Source organism: Pan troglodytes, chromosome X (genome assembly GCF_028858775.2).
Source record: "Pan troglodytes isolate AG18354 chromosome X, NHGRI_mPanTro3-v2.0_pri, whole genome shotgun sequence".
Taxonomy (NCBI): Eukaryota; Metazoa; Chordata; class Mammalia; order Primates; family Hominidae; genus Pan; species Pan troglodytes.
The window spans coordinates 150,116,598-150,140,925 of record NC_072421.2 but is presented as its reverse complement, the minus strand read 5'-3'; the positions used below and the strand labels follow the sequence as shown (position 1 = coordinate 150,140,925).

The following is a 24,328-nucleotide window of genomic DNA, read 5'->3' as shown; positions in this document are numbered from 1 at the left end:
CTCATTGCAGCACGTCAGGGCAAGATATCCTTTTTAAGGTATAGTATTATATCTAGCTATATGGATCTATAGAGATATTTACAACTGGCCTCGCTGCCCTTCCTCTGTGCTGTGAAGCCTTCATGTGCATTGCTTCCAGACAAATCTTAAAACCCTCCTTTTCTTCACACTGCTCCAATCTCCCTTTATGACTTTATCCCAAATGAACTGCTTGCCACCACAGGGTTGAAAGCACCTCCAGGGTGCTGGAGACCCAAATCCACGTCAACCAACCAATGCTTAGGCTCCAGGAAGCCAGCCTTTCAATAGCCACATTGGGAGCTTCAGACATGGAGTCACTGCTCTCCCCTCCACCTGAATCTCTATATGGGGTATCCAAAAATAAAGAGGCAATTTTAGCTCTTCCAGTGGTAACTTTCTTGTTTTCAACTGTCGTACAAGATTTGTGTGTGTGTATGTGTATGTGACTGTACAAGTGTCTACTCTCAATGCCTCTTTCAGCCTCACTCCCCAGCCTGTTACCCCGAAACATGTTCCTCTAGGACAAAGTGAAATGCTCTGTACTTGCAGCTTCTTCCATGGATTAACCACTTCCTACCTCAAGGCACTAGCTCACCACTTCTTAGGACTACATTCACTTCCCCAGTCTTCTATCTAGGAGACAGCACAGATGGATGGAGGGACAGGGCAAACAGTGGAAGGGAACTGGGAGATGCTGCTCCCTGGAACAGGAAGTTGGAAAGAAACAGTCAGTTAAGCAGCCCGGCCAAATAGGGCCCCTCCACCATATGGGAGCAGGCCAAGGGAATTCTAGTGGTTCTAGAAGGGTCACCAACAGGAATACATATGCTTTCAGGGGTATTTCCTTTCACACCCATTCAAATCAGATAAACATAGATACGCAGACATGCCCTTATATACATGCACTCAGCATAGACCCATGTGTACACAAGCATACACATACATAAGCCACACTTTCACAGGGATGTGCACACACACACATGCATCCACATGCTGTAGATACAATTCTGTACACACCAATGTAGATTTACACCACTAGACACGGCACTATGCAGCTTCTCAAATGGTTGTATATGTACATACACCCACCCTGCTGCATATGCATACACCCAGGTATATACAGAAACACAAACACAGAAGCACAGTTAAAGGGTGAGTGGGTAGAGGGGTAAGGGACTGAGGGAGAGACTGCATAGGGAGGAAGAGGTGGCATATGTTGAGTGTTCGGCAAAGTTCACTCCCTCACAACCTCCATCAGTGAGGTGGAGCTGCTTGGCAAGTTGGAATGCTGGCCAATCCTACTTCCGTTAGGGGCCCTGCTCAGTGGGCAGAGAGTGTGTTCTCCATCTGCTCATGTCACGCTCATTGGCTGGTCACCAGCCTATTCCTGCAGAGATGCCCCAGGTGCTAGAGGATGTGGTGGGGGCCCTCTGGAGCACCCTCTTTAGGGAGGGAAGAAAAGGAAATGCCTCAGTTGGGACAGTCAGGAGGAAAAAGACAAGAAAGAGCAAGTGGGGTGGATCTACCACTCACTGGCTGCATGTCCTCAAGCATGCGGCATAAGCTCCATTCGTTTTCCTTGGAACACTGGGGACAATGTGCTTTGCCTTCCCTGGCTTACAGGGCTCCTGTGAGGCTCCAGTGATGTAATGGGTCAGGGAGCTTGTTGACACTTACTATGCACTAGACAAATAGAAAGGATTAGTATATAGACTTACGATAGATATTCATCTGCTAGTCTAGATCAGATGGTAAAATAGCAAGTGTGAATTATCCTAACCTTAGTGCTTATTCACCAAGTGCTGTAACTGGTGATCAACTCAGCAACTGACAGAAAGCTAACTCCTGACTTAGACAGATGTATTGAGTCTCTATTGCCAAGCGTTCTGAAGCAGAAATATAGGCAAGACAAGTTCCAATCCCTCCGAAGAGGCCAGCTCAACTGTGTAATTTCCAACCTGACATCACCCCCCACCCTCTGCCAACCCCACAAGCTGAGTATGTGCTCTCTCACCCTGATGTCTCACTCTGCAGCCCCATCCACCCACATTCCCCTTCCACCCTTGCATCAAAACACCACAGTCAAATGCCATACAGTGGGGGAAAGGCACTTACAAATGCTCCCTAAGTTTCCTATAGGAAGTTCCCTGAACTTCTAAGCCATGGCTAGCCCTTTAGCTATGAACCCCAGCCCAACCCAGCTTGACTTTCTTCTATAAAGCCCTAAGCAGAGGGTGAGCAAGACCCATAATCCCTAGGAGGAAACAAACAAAGAAGAAAACATGTAATGAAAAAGAAATGTTGACACCTCAAGGGGGACAGAAAAGCCCCCCAGAAATGTTTGTGGGCAAAAGGCCCAGATCCTTGCCCCATCCCCCAACCTGGCTCTTCTCTGTCCTCTAAACATTTCCAGGGGCTTTTCTATGCTTATTCCTTGTTACAAGTCTTTGAAAAGGTGAGAGTCTTCTAGCAGGAAAGGAAATCCATGTGCTGTATACCTCCAACTCCTCCTCAATCCCTTCCCTTCCAGCTAGAACATGTTCTTTCCAATTACTCCCCACCTCATGTTTATAAAGAGAAGTATGAACTCATTGGGTTGCCCAAATAACCACAAAATAAAAGGAACAAAGGAAAGAGGGAAAAACAAACCCAAAAGAAACTGAAAGGAGCACAGCACAGTGCTCCCGCTGTTCTGGAGCACTGGGGGACTAATACATATGGTATACCCAGTAAACAATGTTGAACAACCCAAAGGCCAGAGGGAAGAGGAACCGGGACCACTTGTCGACCTTCGGGACGTAGTCAGGATTAAAGAGATCGAAGGAGAACCCTTCAGTGAAGGAGCACCCAGGGCTTGGGGGGCAACTATCCTCAGACTCTGAGCTACTGTCCTTCTCTTGGCCATGGGCCATGAGCCCATCATCATTAAGGCCCCAGGTACTGTTAGTATCACACTTGAATTGCTCCTTAATGGCAAGGCAGTCGCTCTTGTCATTGTTGTCATCAAGGTCCCAGCCTGCTTCTTGCACACCCTTCTCGCCATGGTGAAGCATGGGCTTCCCACTGGGGCCATGGCCATGGCGCTCATCCGAGCTCAAGCTCTCATTGGAATCTTCATGGTCATGGGTAACACCATGGCCATGGGCTTCGACACGGTTGCGGATTTCAGTAGGAATAATACTGTCATCAGCCTGGAAACCATTAAAGCGAACACCATAGCTGTGCCGGGCCTGCTCTGAGGTGGAGGGGAGATCGCTCAGGCTTTCTCCAGTGGCCAGGGGGGCCTGGCCTGAGAGAGAAGTGAGTGGGCTGAGGCTTTCCGAGGTGGCCAGCTGGGCCTGCTCGGAGGTGGACGTCAAAGAACCGAGGCTTTCCGGGCTTGCCAGGGGGGCCTGCGCTGGGGTGATGGGGAGAGAGCTGACTCCGTCTTCCACGTTAATCAGGCCATCCTTTGAGGAGATAATGGATAGGCTCATCAGTTTCATATCGCCTAGATGGATATGCACTGGGGGGAGGGAGGAGGGAAGGGACTTCCCTCATCAGCACTTGTAATGTTACTGCTGATCTCTTTGACAGATCAGAGCCAGCTCCTCTTGGGGTCTCTGGTGTTCAAGGGGTGAGGAACAGGACCAATCGGCTGTTAGCATGCAAGGGAAGGCTATGGAGGCTGCCAAGCCAGTGTCTCGCTGGAGGCAGCTGCTCCCTCAGGAGTGCTGTGTGGTGGATGGATGCCTGCTCAGGCAGGCAGGACCGGGCTTTCTGTGAAGGAGGGAGGTAGCTGGGCATTAACATACTGCCCACAGCAAAAGCCTCAGCATTGCCTTGGGAGTCTGAAGTGCCAAGGAAGGAGGGGTAGGTAGGCCAGCCTCTCCAGTGACTGTCTTCCTTTCAGTCTCCCTGCGCCCATCTTCCCTTCCAGCTTCATTGCCTGCTCTGGAAGCATGCAAAGTGGACCAAATTCAGTCCAAAGGTCTGGAGAAATTTAGCTCTGCCACTTACTTGCCTTGTGACCTTGGACAATGATCATCTATAAAGGAGTGATGAGAAATAGTACTACTTCTTTGTTATATGTTGTGTGTGTGTGTGTTTTGCGTGTGCGCGCATGTGTGGGTGCGCGTATTTAAAAAGCTAAGAAATGCAAAAGGGTCAAAAGCGCTAAGCCTGGGCTCAAGAGGTGCTCAGGGAAAGCTGATTGTCAGTCAAAAAGTCAAACCTGCACGTTTCCTACCACCACTTGCTGGTAGCGGTAGTGGGCAATGACTCTTCGGGGTCTCCTGCGTCGCCTAGGCTGGCGCCGAGGTCCTCGACTGTAGAAAAGATAGTTGATGTAGACATACTCCAGCAAGGACAGGAACACAAAGAACAAGCACACGAGGATATAGATATCAATGGCCTTGATACAGGAAATGTTGGGGAGCTTATCCCGCAGATGTGAGTCGATGGTGGTCAGGATGAGCATTGAAGTTAAGCCTGTAAGCAACACAGTACAGACTTAGTCTCCTCTGATGGCTAACGTTCTTGGCAACCTGTCAGGCCCCCAGCCAAACATATTTGGGGTGAGGAGGGCCCACAGCAAAGGCCTTCGGCTCTCTCTTTATTCCTTTTCCCCCATCTTTAAACTCAGCCCACGCTTCACTGGTTCAATGACTTCTTATTGCTCTTAGCGTCAAGTCTCAAACCTCCAGCCGTGGCTTCATGGCAATTGACATCTTCAGCCCCACCTTGGCCTATGATGGCCCCTTTCCCTTTTGCCTTTCTTTAGTTCTTGGGAAGGTTTTCTGAGCCCTAAACTATTACACAAATATAAAGCTTTAGTCCAGAACGTTCTCCTAAAGAGGGAGGCTGAGGAGTCTGCCCCACAGATGGTGAAGGAGAAACCAGACCTGGATCTGGGACACATTGACATTCTGCTGGATGGGGCCAGACAAACCAGGGAGTTGATCTCTTAGGTCTCTTCTTGGTACTGCTCAAAAATTTTTCATGGCTCCCCATGCTTAGACATAAAGTACAAGGTCTTCCTAAGCCTGACCAGGCTGTCTTTGTGCTGCTCTCCTCATCTCCTCAGCTCCTGTCCCAGACACCCTGTGATTTAGCCCCCTTTTAATGGCCCCTATGGTCTAAACTTATGACTCATCGGTTTACTTATGGATTCAAGAAATAATGAATTCTGGTACTCGGGGCTCAACGGGCCAAGATTCCAACCTTGATTTTTTTTCACATCTGTCTCTAATATCGGTCTCTCTATTGGGGATTGGCTGTGCACCTGTACAAAGGTGCAAATGTCTATTGGAAAAATCCTTATTTCCTTGCCTGTGTAGTTAGTCACACACCGTTCCGGGTACTTTTTCCTTACTCTCAACTTTTTTTCTGAGCCAAATGACCCAAATTCTATCCTGGGACAGAGACAGAACCTACCAATTGTCACCCTGGCTGCAGAGGAATCATAGTTCATCCAAAACGATATCCAAGAGGTAATAGTGGTGAGGACAGTAGGCCAGTAGACTTGCACAAGGTAGCTGTTAACTTCCCTCTGAACCTGGAACTTCAGTATCAGGCGTATGTAGGAACCTGGCAAGGAGACACGCTGGAATTAGGGTGGCAGGGCTGAGGCGCATTTGCAGGGTGGAGAGGTACTGGATGGAGAAGGAGGGGAGAGCAATGGGAAGTTCAGCTTGTAATACTCCATCCAGAGGCATCCAGCTTGGGCAGACTGCACTAGCAGATCAGTGACAGTGGCATATCTCAGTAGGCGCATGAGCATAGCAAGTCTGCTCTCTCCACTTTCCTTTCTCACTTGCTCCATGTTAGGTGAAGTTTTGGAATGGGAGAGGCAAGAGATGTTCCCAAGGTACAAACAGATGGAGGGTGAAAGGCCAGCCCTGAGAGGAGCATGAATCTTTTACACCTGCAGAGTGTTGTGAACCTGGCTAAGTGCTTCCACGGCCATTCCTCATTGGCGGTGGATGAGTCATTGGGGCTTTATTAAGGGGGCCTGGAACCAGTAGGAAGTGGAAAAGGAGGCACCAGAGAATAGGAGCCAAAATCAGAGGCCGCTAGGAGTTTATGGAGGTGCAAGGCAGACATGAGACAGGAGAGAAGGAAGGGGTCAGACCCACCTGTGTAGAAATACACCTCCTTGCTAGTAATCGTCCTTCCCAGGAAAGTGAACTGAGGGATATGCAGCTCCTCAGTCATGTGGATGGCGTTCCCATTGTCATCCCAGAATAATATGATGTCTTCAACCGTGTAACCATCTGGGAAGGAGAGAAACAGAGGTAGTCTCAGATTCTTAGAAAGAAAGAAAAGCACAAAAAAGACATGCTACAAGCTCCTACCCACTAACTTGCACACACTTTCCCAATAGTAAGGTGACATTTTCCCAGAGGACCGTTTATGCTCTAAAGACCACCTAGTCCCAGATGCTGAATTTATACATCTATCTGTCAATAAATTATCTATCACCTATCTATCTCTCCACCATCTTTCTCTCTTTATTTCTATCATCTGTCTATCCTCTATCGTCTATTTATTTTGGGAGAGAGAATGGGGTGAGGGAGGGAGCACAGGAGATACACTGGCCCTTTTACTGTCAATTCAGCCTCCCCTTCCCTGATCACCACAGCCCCAAGTACGGAAGAGGGGGCCATAGGAGACATACGTACAGCTCTCTACCACCAGGTTGCAGGCCTGCTTGTCCATAGGGAATTTATGCAGATCCAGGGAACAAGCTGCTGTAGTGGTGAGTCTGCAAAGGAAAACAAAAAGGAAGGAGAAAGTGAGTGAAGCCTAGGCAAACAACCATTGCTGAGGAAACTGCAGGGGTGGGGAGGGAAGAGTTATCCCAAGGACTGACCCATGTGTAGAGAGGAGAGAGGAAATTTGTTTGTGACAAAGTAACCAAGAGACCTGGCAGCACATAAACAGAGAACACACGTATGGCACGTCAGAAAACTGCAGGGTGTCAGATGGGAAGGGCCCCGGAGGAAACTGAATGCAGAGACGGAAAGGGGTGCTTCCTACAGAAGGAGTGAGGCTAGCAAGAGAAAACTGTGTGCTACGCCAAATCAGCTGAGACTCCAGATGCAATGTGGAGTGCTGGTGTCAAGTGTGCATGTACAGCTGGGAGCCTCCATCCAGGCCTGCCTCTGGCCACATCTGTACACAAGCCAGAGGTGCAGGCCTATGTGGGTATTGGGGACTAGGAAAATGTCATTGGGTGCGAAATGGACAGAAGGGATAAACATATCTGTGGTGGGCCATGGCACTGTTGACAGTACACACAGTGGGCAGGAGCTTTAAGTTGCAATGTGGTGAGTGCATCCATAAGAAGAATCCGGCCGGGCGCGGTGGCTCACGCCTGTCATCCCAGCACTTTGGGAGGCCGAGGCAGGCGGATCAGGTCAGGAGATGGAGACCATCCTGGCTAACACAGTGAAGCCCTGTCTCTACTAAAAATACAAAAAATTAGCTGGGTGTGGCGGCACTCACCTGTATTCCCAGCTACTGGGGAGGCTGAGGCAGGAGAATTGCTTGAACCCGGGAGGCGGAGGTTGCAGTGAGCCGACATTGTGCCACTTACTGCACTCCAGCCTGGGCAACAGAGTGAGACTCCATCTCAAAAAATAAAAATAAAAATAAAAAAAAGAAGAATCTGAGGGGTCTCAGAGGTGCTGAGAAAGTGGGCGAAGTGTCCAGTGGGAGAGAAGATAACACACAAGCTCTCTACAGCCTCCCCTGGGAGGCTCTGCTCCATCCCTTATTCTGCCCTTCTTATCTGCTAACCCCAGCTGAGTCCCTTTCAATTGCTTCCTTGAAATAATTTCCATTTTGTACACTGGATATGGTGTGCGCGTGCACGTGTGAGTGCATGTGTGTTTTTCTCCCTTCTATGAATCCTCCATGCAGCATTATTCAGCTAATTCTCCCTTTAAGTAGAACAAGTGTGACCAGTGACCTGTTCCCTGTGAGTCTTGTTATTTCCCGATTTCAGAGCCTGGGTCTGTGGGAAGGTGGATGGAAAAAGGAAGGAATGGAGCAAGAGCTCCACGGAGAAAGAGAAACCCAGAGATTAGATCTGTAAAAACCGTAAGAGCCAAACCCTGGTAGCTACTTCTCAGACACATTTTCTGAGCTAAACTGATCTCTTACACACGTCTTTGGAGACAGTTTGTAAGAGATGCCGCTGTGAGGAGAAACTTGGTGACTGTCTCCTATGCTATAACTAGACTAGTGAGGAGGTTCAGCTTGCAATTGTTCCGTGTGTGTGGAGAGCCATAGACCAGAGACCCATGCCACACACACCCTGCCCCTCCGCACTCCTGGAGGCCCTGCATGATGCAAATATGACTGAAGGCAGAAAGCAGGCCCCCTCGTTCACTGCATGGACTTCAGCATTCATCTTCTCCCTCCCTCACTGCACAGAGAGAAAAGACAAAGATAAAGAACAGAATGCATGCAACACTAGGGTGGAGGGAGAGGTCTTTCAGTTGAGGGAATCAAGGAGGACTTCTTGACCAAGGGGGCATTTGAGTTAGGGATTTCAGGGTGGGCAAGGTTTCAGCTCATGGAAAGGGGGAAAGGACTGACCAATCCAGACAGAAGGAACAGCAGAAACCAAGGTGTGGGGACAGAACAGCTAAGGGTGTCTGTGGGAAACTGTGAAATTTCCACTTTGGCTACTGGGTAGAACGAGTGAAGGGGGAAGTTCAAGACGGGTTTGGAAAGCAGTGGGTGCCTTTGTGTGTCCCTTAGAGTGTGTTTGTAGAATATTCAGTAGGAAGAAGGAAGTCTGCTGGGACATCCCCAGACCCCTAGGGGACTCACCGGATGCCGTACCGCACCGTTCCATCTGGGTGAAGCTGAAACACGCGATTCTCCACAGTCACATCATGCACGAAAGCATCCTTGCTGTTCAGAAAGTAGCAGTCAGGGACCCACAACTTCTCATGCATCCGATAGTCCAGGGTCAAGTTCAGGGTGGTCTCATAGTATGCTAAGCGTGAATCTTTCCAAGTCTGATGAAAAAACATCGTGATCGTGTAGTCCTGGGAAGACAAATGTAAATCCCAGTTGTAAGTTTGGTTGTCCAGCGCTCCATCCTTGGTGTGTGTAGGGTGTGTGTGTATGTGTGCATGCACTTGTGTATGCAAGTGTATGAAGTATATCATAACTATATACAAGTGCGTGAAACATACGGAGGTTTAAAGAAAGAATAAAATGAATCTTGTGTAATTAGAATCCAGGTTAAGAAACAGAATATTACCAATAACTTTCAAACCCCAATGTATGTCTTCCAGAATATATTTCCCTCACACCCCCAGCAGTAACCATTATCTGAGTTTTTATGATAATTCCCTTGCTTTGTGTTAGAGTTTTACTGTCTATGTATTGCTGGAAAACATATTGCTTAGTTGGACCTGTTTTTAAAATTTTATCTGAATGAAATAATAGTGTATGTATTCATAATTTGCTTCTTTCACTCAACATTATCTTTGTGAGATTCACTCAGGTGGACATGTGTAATTATAATTTGTTCACTTGCTTTTCTGGATAATATACGAATATACCACGCAGATTATCATATGAACATGCATACCAAAACCATGATGAAATAAAAATGATGAAGTAGAAGTTCCACTTTATATCCCTGCCGAAAGCCAAGCGCCAAAAAGCTGCAGAGGGTTCCCAGTGCTTCTGCTTCACCAACATTGGTATTGTCTGACTTTTGACTTTTGCTAATTTGGTATGTAATGGGTTCTCATTCTGGTTTTATTTTGCACTACTAACAAGGCTAACCGTCTTTTCATATGTTTCATATATTTACCTGCTGTTTAATTTTCTTACAGAAGTGATATTCTTGTTCATATTTTCTGATAATTTTTCTATCGGTTTCAAAATATTCTTATTAATTCACAAAATGATGCATATTTTGAATACGTCCTTCATGCTGCAAGCATCTTAGTCCACTGTGATTGATCCTTTCACACTTGTTATAATGGTTTTGTTTTGTAAAACAGGAGTTCTATAAATTTGGTTACACAGAATTTCAATATAGTTGAAGGTACCAGATTTCTTTTGTGTGGTCTGTGTTTTCTGTGTCTTTTTAAAGAAATCCTACTGCAAGACATAAAGCCAGTGTTCTACACTATCTTTTAAAAGCTTAATAAGCCTTTCACTTTTAAGTCTATAATCCATCTGGAGCCGAGTTTCTGGATGTGGTGTGGTGTAGGGGTTGAATTAATGTAGTTTTTATTCTGAATGGCTGCAGTGTCCCAAACCTACCTTGTTCCTTTATGTGAGTTCTGTCACAGGTCAGAACAACTGGACTTGGATTATAAGCCTGCTGCTTGTTCCATGTCCTCTGTTCCCAACCCCATGGCTGGAACTAACTCACTTACCATATTCATTTCTGAGATCTGTTCAATGCTCGTGACATAAATAGATATTCTCACAGGCACAGGGGCACCTAGAAGACAGAAAGACACAGTTACACGAAAGGTAGAATAAAGGTTAAGAGCATAAACTTGGGAGCCAGGCTGCCTGGGTTTGAACCCTCTTTGAAACTTGTTAGTTGTGTGATCCTGAGTAAGTCACCTAACCCTGCTGAGTCTTAATCTCCTCATGGGTAAAATGGGGATAGTGATAGCACTGATCTCATAGTTAGAGCAAGGCCTCGCCCACGATGTGTGCAAAGGAAGGGGTCAGGGCAAAATAAAGAGAACGTCAAGGGATGAAGCACTCCTTCTAAACATTTTCCTGATAAAACCTGAAAAGCAACGAGCCCCAAAGCAGGAGCCAAGATTCATGGCCGTGTGTGCACATGTTTGTGTGTGTGAGTGAATGTGTGTGTTTGTGGGAGCACATGTGTCTGTGTGTAAGTGATTGTGTGAGCTGTGTATATGAGTGTATGTGAGCATGTTCATGCATGTGAGTGAATTTGTGTGTTCATGTTCAGGTGAATGTGCCAGTGTGTGTAATCATGTTTGTGTATAAGTGAATGTGTGAGCATGTTTGTGTGCTTGAGTGTGTTGTACAGAAGTAAATCTGTGAGCATGTGAATGTGTGTAGGTGTGTTGTGTGGGAGTGTATGATTGTGTTTGTGTGCAAGTGAGGGTATGACCGTGTATGTTTGTGAGCTTGTCTGTGTGTGAGTGAATGTGTGAACATATACATATGAGTTTATGTGAGGATGTCTGTGTGGGAATATGTGAGTGTGGTTTTGTGGGACTGAACATATGAGCATGTCCATAAGTATGAGTGTGTTCGTGAGGAGGTGTGAATGTGTGAGTGTGTGCGTGTATTACAGTATGTGAGCCTGTTCATGTGTTAGTGGATTTGTGAGTATGTCCATGTGTGAGTGAACACCTGCGCATGTTCATGTCTGTGAACTAGCTGTGTTGACGTAAGTGTACATGAGCGTGTTTGTGTATTGTGTGATGTGTCCACCTGCACTGGCATACTACTCATGTATATGGAAGACTGTATTAGCATGTTCGTGTATGTGAGAATGCTCATGTGTGGGTGAATGCAAGAGTATGTGTGTAAGCATGTTAATGTCCATGTACCTATCAATGTAGATGTGCATATTTTCAGCAGGTGAGTGAATCTGTGAGTATATTGTGAACACGTTCATGTGTGTGAGTGAATATGCGAGTGCTTTCATGTATGTGAGCACGCCCATGCATAAGTGAAAGTGTGGTTATGTTTATGTGTGTATGTGTGAGCATGTGTTTGTGTGTGAGGATGTTAATATGTGTCATGTTTTTGAGTGAATTTGTGAGTGTGTTTGTGTATGTGGGCATATTTGTGTGTGGGTGAATGTGAGTATATTCATATGTGTATGTAGATGTGGGAGCGTGTTTGTGGGTATGTGTGTTAATGTGTGAGTGAATTTGAGCGTGGTCTCGTATATAACGTGTGTAGTAAATGTGTGAGCATGTTTGCATGTGTGAGCATGTTTGCATGTGTCAGCATGTTAAAGTGTGTGAATAAATTCGTGAAGGTGTTTGGATGTGTGAGCATGTTTGTGTGAGTGAATGTGCATGTGTGTTAATGTGAATAAATTTGCATGTGTGTGTGAGCACGTTTGAGTTTGAGTGAACGCGTGCATATGTGCATGTGTGGATGTGGACTTGTGAGTGTGTTTGGTGTATGTGAGCATGCTAATGTGTGAGACAAAGTGAATGTGTGATCATGCTCAGTGGGTGTGTCTATGTGTGAGAATGAATTTGTGAGCGTGTTCATGTGAGGGGGTGAGTGCACAGAAGAGGGTAATTGTGTGTGTTAATGTGTGAGTGTGACAGTGTGTGAATGTTTGTGTTAGTGTACTTCTGCCTCCTAGCTTTTGTTCACACCCAGGTGTTAGCACTGTCCACTTGCAGTACTCAAATGTGTTCATGGATGCGAAAATGTGTAGTACACTACACTGTAAGGCACTGTGGGCAAATCCGTTTTTATTGTTCGCTCCTCATCTCAAAGCTTTCTACAGCCAGTCCCACAGCAAAGCCCTTAGTCTCCATGTATTACATCACACTGCTGCTAGGGAAACATGCATGACGCCTGCAATTCAGCCTGCTGGTTTTACTGCAGGCTGATTGCCCAGAAGCTGAGCTGCAGAGAGAAATGTGTTATTCCAAGCCCAAAGCTTCACAAAGGAAAGCTCTATTGGGAATAAGCATCTGAATGGCAGCCGTGAAGTAAATGAGCCTCTGTGTTGGGGTACAGCCCAGACTCCAGCATCCAGGCCTGTTGTGAACAAGCCCCAGAAAAGTGTTATGTGGTGACAGGAGTTCCAAGAAACACAGTTCTCGATGGCCGCCTTTCGGGCTCCCCACATGCCTTTAGAGAAGGGAAGCTGTGTTAGGCAGGCAACAAGCTCCAGAGGGGCCAGCCAGCTACACCTCAGTGTTAGACTTCTCTAGACCATTCCGCATGATTCAGGCAACTCCTTTCCTTATGGTGGAATGCTGGCGACCCCGAAGGGCTAGGCCAGAAACCTGTCCAAGGACTCCTAGTTGAAGGGAAAGTGGGAGCTGAAATGCAGTTCACATTCCCCTCACCAAGCCATGAGTCCTGGCACAGGGGTGCAGCTCAGAGGAAGGGGACATTCTTCTCATTTATCCCCTTAAAGGGGAACCTTTTGTGCTAGTAGTTGTCAGGATGAGAATTTAGATGAGGAATCCCATATCCCTAAACAGATAACGGGGGTGGGGAGGGGATGAGAAACGTCCTGATAAGGAGTCCAAATACCATGTCTAGGATGGTGGCCCCAGCCCATCACTGTCCCACCCTGCCCCCTCAGGAAGGCAGGCAAAGTGGTAGGGGTAATCACCTCCCTTTCTCCTGGAACCTTTCCTGCCTCAACTGTACTTCCTATCTAGCAGATGAATGAAGGAATGAAAATATCTCCTTCATTCCTTCACAATATCGGGTGCCTAAATCATGCCAGGTGCTAAGCTAGGTGAGGCCCTCAAGGGCGGCCTTTTGCCACAATGCAGAGTCCCAGTTCTCTTGCCTAGAAGGAATTGGCTTTGTTAATTTTCTCTGGATCCTGCTCCTCCTTTTCATCCTCCTCCTCTTCTCACTGTCCCCCATATGCAAGGAAGGAATAAGGCTCCTGTTTGAACTGGGCCACAGTTAAGTGAGGCCTCTGCATGTGGAGGATGTGTGGGGAAGTGAGGGGAAGTATGCCCTGAAACTCTACTCCACCTCTCACACAGAGGGGAATTTGACGCTGTGTCTAGTGGGGGAGTCCTGGAGTCCCCAGGCGCTGACTGCCTTGGCCCAGCTATCCCATCAACTGGTCTCTCTTCCCACACGCACCATGCAACAGCCTCAGACCTAGAGCCTGTGGTGCCCCCTTCTGTTTAAATGCTAGAAGGTCCTGAGTTGTCCTTGCCCTCCTACCTTCATCGGTTTGGCTAAATCAAGCCAGGGATCCAGCTTTTCTCACACGCTGCAGGTGTGCACGTCCACAAAGCTTAGGGTAACCCTCCCCAGAGATTGATTCTTGCCCCTGCTCCCTCCCCCGGTCCTGGATGCCTGCAGAGATGTCAACCTGGCCCTGAAACAGTGGGGAGAAGGTGATTGGTGTACTCAAATGGTTGTTGGTCAGTCTCTGCTGAGAAACGTGAGAAAGGCAAGACAAAAAAACGAAGTAGCTACTCCCACGTCACCCATTGGTGCTTGGTGCAACTGATCCAAAAGATTCCAAAGTCGCTGCCATACAAGGACGTGCTGCCTGTACTCTAACACCTGGATTCCCATATGGCCAGACCTTTATCCCTTGGGGATCCACCCAGAAGACACGCTGCTGTTTTGCAATGAAAGAGCCTGCCTTCTGGCCTGTCTACCCTGGCTTCCCAGTATGCTCTCAGCTTTAATCCCTTGGGCTGTGCCTTCTGCTCTCACACTTCGGAGGGAGCAAGGGAGCTAAGGGGAAGCACCAGTTCAGGGTCCCACCTCCAAAGCTTAGGGCCCAGGGCTACCACCTTGCTTTTCAAGGTGGCGCTCCCCAGGCCAAACTGGTCTACCGCAAGGGCCGAATCCTCTCAGCTGTGTTTTCTTGGGGTGGAGCCAGAGTGTATTTGGAAGACCTCTATTCATATGCATAAATGCAGATCATTAGCTTTCATTAACCCTTTGGAGTGGGAGCTTCCTTTGAGCTGGAATGTAACTAACCTCTTTTTTAATGGACTGTTTCTTTTGTTTGCCCTTGATCTAGGTTTCCTAGGTGTCCCCTGGGCTAGAGAATGCTGCGTTTGCTACGCCGGGTCAGGGTAGGTTGCCTGTCACTTAAAGCTGTGTGGTCCAGGCTAGTCGCCCTTTTTAAATGGGAGGCTAATTACAAAAATGGGGGAGGAACTGATGTATGATTTTCCTGGGGGTTTGTGTGTCAGCTTCTTTGTCGTTTCTAATCTCAGCACCAGAGATCTGAGTACTAGGCTGAGGAGTTTGGATTTTATTTGGCAGTTAGATAAAACCATTAAAAGTTCCTGAGGTGATCCGGCTGGGTTTAGAAAGACCACACTGACTGCGGTGTCTTATATAAACTGAGAATGAGGGAGCTGAGGTGGAAGTGCCCAGGACCTGGGTGGGTTAAGTACACTAGACAGAAAAGACCGTGCTCTCAGTTTTGAACTAGCTGAATGGGACAAGTGCCCAGGGTGTGAAGAATGTGCTCAAGTAGAAGAATATGTGTCCTCCCAGGAGCTAGAGCAGAAAACTCTAGCCTGAGAAACACAGCGCGCTGCATCCTGTACACCCATTTCTGTGCTTAGCTCTTTGCCAGCCACACCATTGTAAGGGGAGTGTGGAGGAGGGAGAAGGCTCTCGTGCATCTGAAGGCAGAGAAGTGAGAGATATTACAGGGTGCAGAAGGCCTGGGGGTGCTTCCTTGCTGGTCTCTGCAGAGTCAGGAAGGTGGGATCTGGAGAGGCACAGGTGTAGAGCCCGCAGGATACCACTGGTCAGCTTACGGGGCAGGGCTGGCTTGCTGTGTCTCAGCTCTAGGACACCTAACCCAAGTTCTCTAGTGTCTGGATATGCCTTACCTCCAAAATTCGGTCTCAGGCGGACATCGTATCTTGACAGCACCCTGTCCAAAATCTTTTGAACCACAGCTTCATTTGCACAATTTTTGCTGAAACAGAGAAGTCATAAGTAAATGCCGGTTGACTTGGGGCCCGCTTGCCAGTGGTTGCCTTGCTAGGGCCTTCTCTTCTCCAGCACATACGCAGACGTGTCCAGTCATACGTGTACACACTCTCTCTCCCTGCTCCCCTCCCTCCCCATGGTGAGTCAGCCAGAAGCGCAGCGGTGACGCAGACTCCTCTTTCCTCCCCACCTCCACCTTCCCAGCTTTAATCCAGAGGGTGGGGCTCAGAGACTGGATCCCTGTTACCAGGCAGGACTTGTAGGGGTTGACGAGAGTAGGCGGTAGAAGGGGAGACGAAGAAGAGTGGGCAGATGAAAGCCCTCAGAAAAATGCATTACTTCAGCCCCTTCAAGAGCCCCATCTTGCAATCAGCCTCGACGCTGTTTTCTAGGTTGGTGGGGGTCCTCCTTCCAGGGGCACCTGATTGCCCCAGGAAAAGTCATCTTTTGCTCTCAGTGCCCTCATAAGATGCGCTCAAAGTTTCATTTCCCCTTACCTGGGCTAGGGCTGGGCATTTTTTAGTCACTTTTATGTCAACCTTGTTTCTGCACACCTCTGTTTTCCAGACTTGGCATATGGCATAAGACACACAGAGAGAGCCTTGCTGGTGTAGCTGAGATTTACGACCCTCATCCAACCAAACCATTTCAGATTCTTGGGGCTCAGAGCTCTCCTCGGAAAGACATCTATTCTGGGAGCAGGTATATCTCTTGCTGAGCATGTGCTTCCACCCTGGAGGTGTCTTGGGTGAGCATAGGTAAGTGGACTCAGCCCAGCTCTGTGGAGAGCTGGCCTTTCCAGAGATCTCTGACATGCTCACCCAATTCACTTAGACCTTCAACAGGGCTCCTTCCCCAACAGGGCTTGTGAATCAGAACAGGCCCCGGCATCACTGTGACTCTTCAAATCTTTGACGCATTGCCCAGGGAACGTCAGCCCCTGCAAATGTGTGTGTGTGTGTGTGTGTGCGCGCGCGCGTGTGTGCGCACGCGCATGTGTGCATGTTCAGTGGCGCAGTATGGTATGTTGGGTTGAGGGCACTGCAGGGCTGTCTGCTGGAACCTTGCCAAACTAACACCCCCCCCCCTTTATGAGTACATGTTAATTTCTGGCTTGCCATTTAAACATTGTTAAAAATTATTCCTAATCATCTTTAATCAAAAATTTCATTTTGCAGCATCCCAAAATGTGCACATGAATTATTCCCAAATTAAAGCAATGCATTCCCACCTGTTTCCAAGCATACATTACCCATGTGCCAACGCTCAGGATCTGTGGCCACCCCAAATACACATTTCTGTGTGATTTACATGTAAAGGCTTCAGATATTCGCACACCCAAACAAACTTGAAATCAAAAAGAGAAAAAAACCGGAGTCTTCAAATATTTTCACACGACTAAGTACAAAAGCACACCCATCCCAGACCACACGGTTCGTGGTTATTCAGACACGATCGCACTGTCTGGGCTCCGATGGGTTTGAGTTAATCATTTCTATCTGCCGCATTGGAAAGAGTCCCTCATCCCCTCAACACATGCATGCACGCGCGCGCGCCTCAGGAAATGGACTAAAATGTAGACTCAAACAGGTGTCTCTCCTGTCTATGTTTTGTGAATTGCCCGTCATCCTGTACCCTCCTCCCCAATCCCACAGGTGCCAAAGCTGGGGAAAGCTGCCGGGAACCTTAAATCCTTGGGGATGGATGGACAGATCCTGGGACGAGGGCGACCCCCGCCCCCACCCCTCGGGCTGCGGTTTAGGCACACGCAGGGCTCAGTCAAGCTCCGCAGTAACAGGTGGGCGGAAGCACAGGGCTCCATTTCAACACCCCACTCACATCTTACCCCTTCTAGGGGCCAACAGGCAGGGCCCGGGCGCCAGGGCTCAGCGAGCCCGGGTCCGAGTACCCCCCAGCCGGAGTCGCCCCCAGCCCGCTCCGTCCAAGAGGCCAGAGGTCGTCTGCCCGTCTCCATTCCCGTCCCCGCCGTGCCTAGCCTGGCGGTGCCCGCTTACCAGTTGAAGAGGTTCAGGACGACTTCGGGCACAGCAGAGGAGAACTCGAAGTGGAATTTCGGGATGGGACTGGGGTAGTTGCCCTCCGCGAGCCAGGTCCTGATGAGCAGCAGGATCACTGCGGCTCGCAGCATGCCTCGGATGCCCATGGCCGGGGCGTTCTGGGCGCCTGAGGGCGCGGGAGACGGGGCCGCGAAAAGGAACAGAGGTGGGGTGGGAGAGTGGGTCACTACTGGGGCCGGGGAAGGCGGGATTGCTGGCCTTTCCCCAAAGAGTCGCCTCTAAGGAGAGAGTAGCGAGGGCAAGGGAAGTAGGGGGTGCGGGGGTCGGCCCGGATACCGGAGATGAGAGCCCGGGAGGAGCAACCACCCAGCAGCTCTGCTGGACGCAGCTCCCCCCAGGGCCCGCCCGGCAGCTGCGAGGTGCGCTCCGTCTGCGGCCGCTCCTGGCTGCGACTGGGCACAGATCCCAGCTCGCTGCTGGCTCCGCCCACTCCGACGGCATCGCAGGCCCAGCCAATCGGACAGCTGCCAGGAGCCGCACAAAAAGGCGCGCGCTCCTGCCTCCGCCCGCAGCCTGCGCGCCGCCCGGCCCCCGCCCCTTCAGGCTTCTGCAGTCATCCCCCGGCCATCTCCAGACACAGGCAGGGCGGGGCCGGGCTGGGGGAGGGGGAGGAGGGCTGGCTCCTTGGGGGCTGGGCCAGGAATCCGCCTCAAGGGGCACTGGGTCCTGTCTCTTCTCTGTAAAATGCGAAATGTGTGTTTTTCTTGGAAGAAAGGGGCTGTGCCCGAGAGTTGTATTTGATGGTGAAGGGAGTGTGGTAATTTGACCGCCATGGCTGAATCTGCATTCTGAAAGACTTGGACAATTTTGGGCGTCAGGAGGTACCCAACGGCTGGTGACTCCGTACCCTTGAGCCTCCAGTAACCCCGCGTGCCTTGTCTCTGGATAAGGTCAAGGAGGATCCTAATGGGTTTTGTTACAGGGCTCTGGCCACAGCAGGACTGCTCCTCCCTCAGGATGGACATTGGGCTACAGGAGCCCAAGAGTTGCTTAAGACTTAAATTTCCTAGAGTGCTCTTCACCCCAACTTTGGGTACTCAGGAAAAAGACTCAAGGAACTGGAAGGGCTCACCAACTGGGGTCTCTCTGAGATGTGGTTGTGTCTCATCAGCCAGGGGATGCAGAATGAAGGTTCATGGCTGACACCATAGAAGGGGAAAAAAAGGCCAAGGTCAGTGTTTGGGGTGTTCAAGGGAGTTAGGCACTGGAGACCAGGGTATGCCAATGTTCCTGGGTTCTGACCCCATCATATGGAAAAGCCTGACATCTTGACTAGAGGGCTCTTATTCTTTCCACTACCTCAGACACTGCCCCTATGGGACAGAAAAATCGTGGAGGATAAGAAATGCCTCCACCCAATTTCCTATGTCCTTCCTATCCCATGATAAAGCAAGTTCAGAAAGCTTAGAAAGTGGCCTCACCAGAGCCCATAGGGCAAATGGGTAATCAACAAACAGAGCTGCCATGTTCACCGGCATGCCACCTCCCACATCACACCATTGAGAAGAGTTGAAATCAAAACGGATTTCAGGTTTACTTTTGGTTACCTAGAACATTCACTGAGAAACACAACATCTCCCCCTTTTTTTCCCCTCAGTATTTGATGAAATGAGTTGAGATTGCTCGTGCCCAGCAAAGCATGACTTACCTGGTAGGCCAAGCAGTTTTGCACAGCTGAGGGTTTAACTCTTTTACCACTCCCCCTTTAAAATCATTTTAGAACCATACTTTTATGAAAAATGTCTCTCATAGTTTCCTGCCTTCTTTTAATGAGCAGAACACCCTCACACCTTTCTTTCCCATCTCCCCTCTTTCCCTGGCCATTGCAGTAAGAAAAAAGGATGATGGGACCCATTTGTCAGGATCACATATGAGAGCAGATTAAACCCACCTCTACTGCTACCAGTCCTGTCCCATCACCTCTGGTCACACAGACGTCCTTGTAGAGAAAATCCTTGTTTGCCAAAAATGTTAGAGCCATTCCGGGGCATTTTGTCCAGCCACCTCGGTTGTAATGTAGGGAAACTGAAGCCCAGAGAAGAAAAAGGGATTGGCCCAAGGTCACACAGTAGCAGAGGCCAAAACTAAAAGCCATATTTCCAGGTCTGCTTACTTCCAGAAGAGTGCGTTTTCAGTCTGTCAGCTTTGACTGGAAGTTCTAGCAACCACCAGCAGGTGGGAGCAGATTTGTTTGAATGTGGGATGTTCCCAGCACTGAGGAATCAAATTCCACAGGCAATTGGTCTGGTCGCTCATTTGTCAGGGGAAACAAGCCTGAAGCCTGAAATTTTGTTCTTAGGTACCCTTGTGACTATGAAGATTGACAAAAAGTTGATGGCAACGATGAATTCTCTTCCAGAACTTACATCCCAGAAGGCCCTCCCCTACTTCGGGTCTCCCTAGAGGTAATGCTTCATTGAAATTTCTGACTCACAAGAAAAGGATAGCCAAAATACAACAAGAAATACAAAAATGCCATTATAATTTGTACTTATTGAGCGTTTGTCTAGTTAATTTATTATAATATCCATAAAGATCTAGATTGAATAAGCTTAAACCTGAATATGGGATAATGGTGTAGGGCAAAGAACACTCATCTGGAAGTTAGCCCATCTGTGTTCTGACCCAGCTCTGCACACGACAGTGAATATTCCAGTTTGGCTGAAGGGTAGAGTAAGTTTGGAGGTAAGACAACAGGTGAGATAGGTAAGAGGTGAGAGATTAGGCAGAACCTGACTTTGTAAGCAACACACACTCAGTGTACAATAAATTCTTGTGTAATGAATGAGGCAAGAGAAAGAATCTGGGTCCTAATTTTTTAAAATAAAAAATTGTATTTGGATTAAAGTGGCCTTGGACAAGTAGTATCCTCAGGCATTTGAAAATACCCCAGCAAATGAAAAGACTCTGCTGGAAGGTATTATCATATTGGGCCTAGAACCATTTGTACAATAATTTTTCAAAAATATGTCAGCGTATAGTCAAAGATAACTTGGCATAAAAGGAAACACATAGACCATGACAGCCAGTAGACAACAAAAACAAACTCTCAAAGACTTCACGTATCAGAGTTACGTGACAAAGACTACAATAACTATGGTTCACTTTATTCCAAAAAATTAAAAATAAGTTTGAAAATATCTGTAAGGAACAGAAAATCATAAAGACTAATAGAACTATTTTGAAAAAAATCAAGGTGAAAAACTAAACTATAACTAGTGTAGTTATACTAAAGACTATAACAATGAAACTTGAGAATTTAATGGATGGGTTTAAGAGAAGGCTAAACACAACTAAAAAGAGAATTATTGAATTGGAAGATAGGTTATAAGAAATTGCCCAGAGTTCTGTCTGGAGAAACAAATTATTTGGAGAAATAAAAAAGGGAGGATGAGAGACTCAATTAGTAGAGTGAGAAGGTCTGCCATATATTTAATTGAAGTCCCAGTTGAAGATGACGGCTGTAAATTTGAATTCACAGATTCAAAGAGCCCAATAAGTCATAGGCAAGATAAATTAAAAGAAATCTACTCCTAGACACGTTGTAGTGAAAGTAAAGAAAGCCAGAAGCAAAGAAGGCTATATTACTGGTCCAATTAAAAATAATGAGTTCCTGACCTAGAGCAAGAACAGGAGAGACTGAGACTAGGGGATGGAAGTTAGACCCTGGACTTTAGAATGCTTTTACTCATTTTTTTCCATGCTGAAAAAGGCACTTGTTAGAACAACCTGACACCTATGAGCCCTCCCTAGGTGTCATGCTTGGAAGGCCATTGTTCTATCGGTGTGTGTCCGTCATCTCATGGGCCATCAAAGAGGCGAATATTTTCCATGGGTGTGAAATGCTAGTTGCTGCTGAGGTATAAGGCTGGAGAAATGTGCTTATATATGGCTTCCTAAGAGAAACCAGAATAAAAGTGAATCTTTGTAGAAGAGTTCCCTTCTGCTTACCCTGCCCTCATCATTCACTATTTCTAAGGAAAAACATACAAAATGAACAGTTCTGTGGTTCTCAGGGTGTCTTCCTACACTTGGGCTTCACTATATGCAATTGCTCCTTGGGCTATCTCATGCTGGAGCACAGTAACATTCCTGCAGGGGTTTATATTATAATACACTGAGCTACAAATAAAATAGGCTGTCTTTTGAGAGTGTGGGCTCCTTATTTGTTACTAGAGCTGTTTATACAAAGACTGAATGAATGGCCTCCTGTCATGGGTAGAATAGAGGAAATTCTGCTCCATGTGGGAAGTGGTATCAGAGCTCCTGTGTTTGGCTCAAAATCCTTCATGCATTTATTCTACTTGAGGGACAAGCATTTTTATGTACCCTTAAGGACTCTTCCACCACCACCGCCACCACCACCACCATTACCACAGAAATCCCTTTTTCCAAGAGAGGAGAGTGGGAGGGCAGGAAAGCCTTCTCTATTGCCTAACCTCAAATCAATCAGAATGCTGTCTGACAGTGAAGACACAGACCTACCTTCACTTATAGCATGCAGTATGTGACCCACAATTTTGACTAACTGTCACAAAGGGAGGGGGTGCTGAATTTTTGATTCTGAGGTTCCATATTTTCTCTTCACTTTTTCTCGGAATTCACATTTTATGTAGGTCACAGCTCCCTCTCTCCCCCAAGCCTGCAGAAACGGGCACTGTATTAGGTATAGCATCTTCTAAAAGCATCTCCCTCCCTAACTATGAAAGAGCAGGAGCGGTGAGAATACTCCACTAACTCTAGAGTTTTTCTCCCAAGGACAGGTTGTATCGTAGTGTATTAAAGGGGCATTAGATTATGAACTTGAAGATCTAGATTGGAGCTCTGTCACCAGCTATTATACCTAGGCATGTGTCTCAGCCTCTGAAGCTCAGCTCTATCATCTGGAATATGGGGGTGGTAATAATGCCTACTTGTTAATGGGAGAATCCAGACAAAAAGGACTCCCTTTCCATCACAACTTCTAGCTTTGGGACCTCACCTCCCTTATCCAGTCAGATTTCTCCTTTCTCCATCTGAAAAGGCTGCGGTCACTACCAGATAGAGCCACTAGAGGGCCTCAGCTCCCCTGGTCTAATTGTGAAACAAACCTTTCCATTTATCTATTAAATAATTGTTTCTCCGAATCCAACAACAGCAGCAAAACACCTTATGCAGAAGCTCACTGAAACAGAGGGGGATAAGCATAGGGAGCAGAGACCTTTTTGAAGGAGGAAGTTTTAGTGCGCAAATGGATAGACCTTTATTTCTACACTGGGGTAGTTGCTGCCATCAGCTACTCTGCCCCTCAGTGAGGATGGTGATGGCTAACTTCTGTGCATCCCTGCCCCTGTTCCCAAGGGGTGAGAAACATTGATCCTGTACAAATCATGAACGGATATCTCCTGGAGCTGTGGAGGGCACAGCCAGAGTGGCCACATGTGGTACACCTGGTGAGAAAGGCTGCTTTCTTACGTGACTCCCTTACCCCTGTGATATAGTTTGGCTGTGTCCCCACCCAAATCTCATCTTGAATTGTAGTTCCCATAATCCCCACGTGTCATGGGAGGAACCTGGTAGGAGGTAATTGAATCATGGGGGCGGTTACCCTCATGCTGTTCTCGTGATAGTGAATGAGTTCTCATGAGATCAGATGGCTTTATAAGGGGCTTTTCCCTCTTTTGTTTGGCACTTCTCCTTGCTGTCGCCATGTGAAGAAGGATGTGCTTGCTTCCCCTTCAGCTATCACTGTAAGTTTCTCGAGGCCTCCCCAGCCATGCTGAACTGTGAGTCAATTAAACAAACCTCTTTCCTCTATAAATTACCCAGTCTCGGGTATGTATTAACAGTGTGAGAGCCGACTAATACACCCTGCTAGTCTTGCACCTGTCCTCAAATCATTTTGGGTTACACAACCCCCCTTAGCCCCTAATTAATGTACTCTTGTATCTTTAGCCGTGTGCTCTCTGCTCCTCCCTCAGGTTAAGTTCTACCTGACCAGAGGATTTTCTTTTAGATAGTCTTTTGACATCAGTATACTCTACATTTGTGGTAACAGCGATAATTCATAATAAGGCATTGAATCTTTCAGCAACTCTAGTCCCTTGTACTTCTCCAAATTGCTCAAAACCGTGCTTTTCTGCACGATCTCTGAGACAGATTCAGTAGCACTCACTTCCATCTGCAGGCCCCTTTCAGTTAGTTGGGGCCATGTAACTGGTTTTAGACAATGAAATGCAAACATAAGTGGCACAGACTATTTCCAGGATGAAGCATTTGAGAGTCAGTTTACTATCCTTAAGCTCTCTTTCTTTGCCCTGTCGACCCTGAAAGCCGTATGTTGAAGTGGGAATATCAAATATGGAGAGAACCTAGACCCTGAGTCTTCCGATAGAGGATGTGACCTGCATCTGACCATGTGTGACCTGGAAATCAAGCTTTGATATGCTAAGTTGCTAAGATTTAGGGACTTAGTTATCATTTCAGCAAAGCTTAGCCTAACTTGATAAATAGACTCTGGCACTCATCTCAGTGCCTGTACCATTAGTCTAAAGTCCCATGTACAACTCTTTCTGCATGTTTTACAGGTAGCTTGA

At 47.6% G+C, this 24,328-nt stretch overlaps 1 protein-coding gene across 1 annotated transcript; it reads right to left on the bottom strand.

The window, feature by feature from the left end:
- Nucleotides 1-2,629: 2,629 nt before the first annotated feature.
- GABRQ (gamma-aminobutyric acid type A receptor subunit theta) lies at nt 2,630-18,147 on the bottom strand. The gene is made up of 9 exons (XM_001136669.6): nt 17,691-18,147; nt 15,573-15,661; nt 10,419-10,486; nt 8,845-9,065; nt 6,684-6,766; nt 6,138-6,275; nt 5,437-5,589; nt 4,235-4,491; nt 2,630-3,470 (listed from the first exon to the last, which is right to left on the bottom strand). The coding sequence occupies exons 1-9, from the start codon at nt 17,837-17,839 to the stop codon at nt 2,730-2,732; spliced, it is 1,899 nt and encodes a 632-aa protein (XP_001136669.3). The 5' UTR covers nt 17,840-18,147; the 3' UTR covers nt 2,630-2,729.
- Between the last annotated feature and the right edge of the window lie 6,181 nt (nt 18,148-24,328).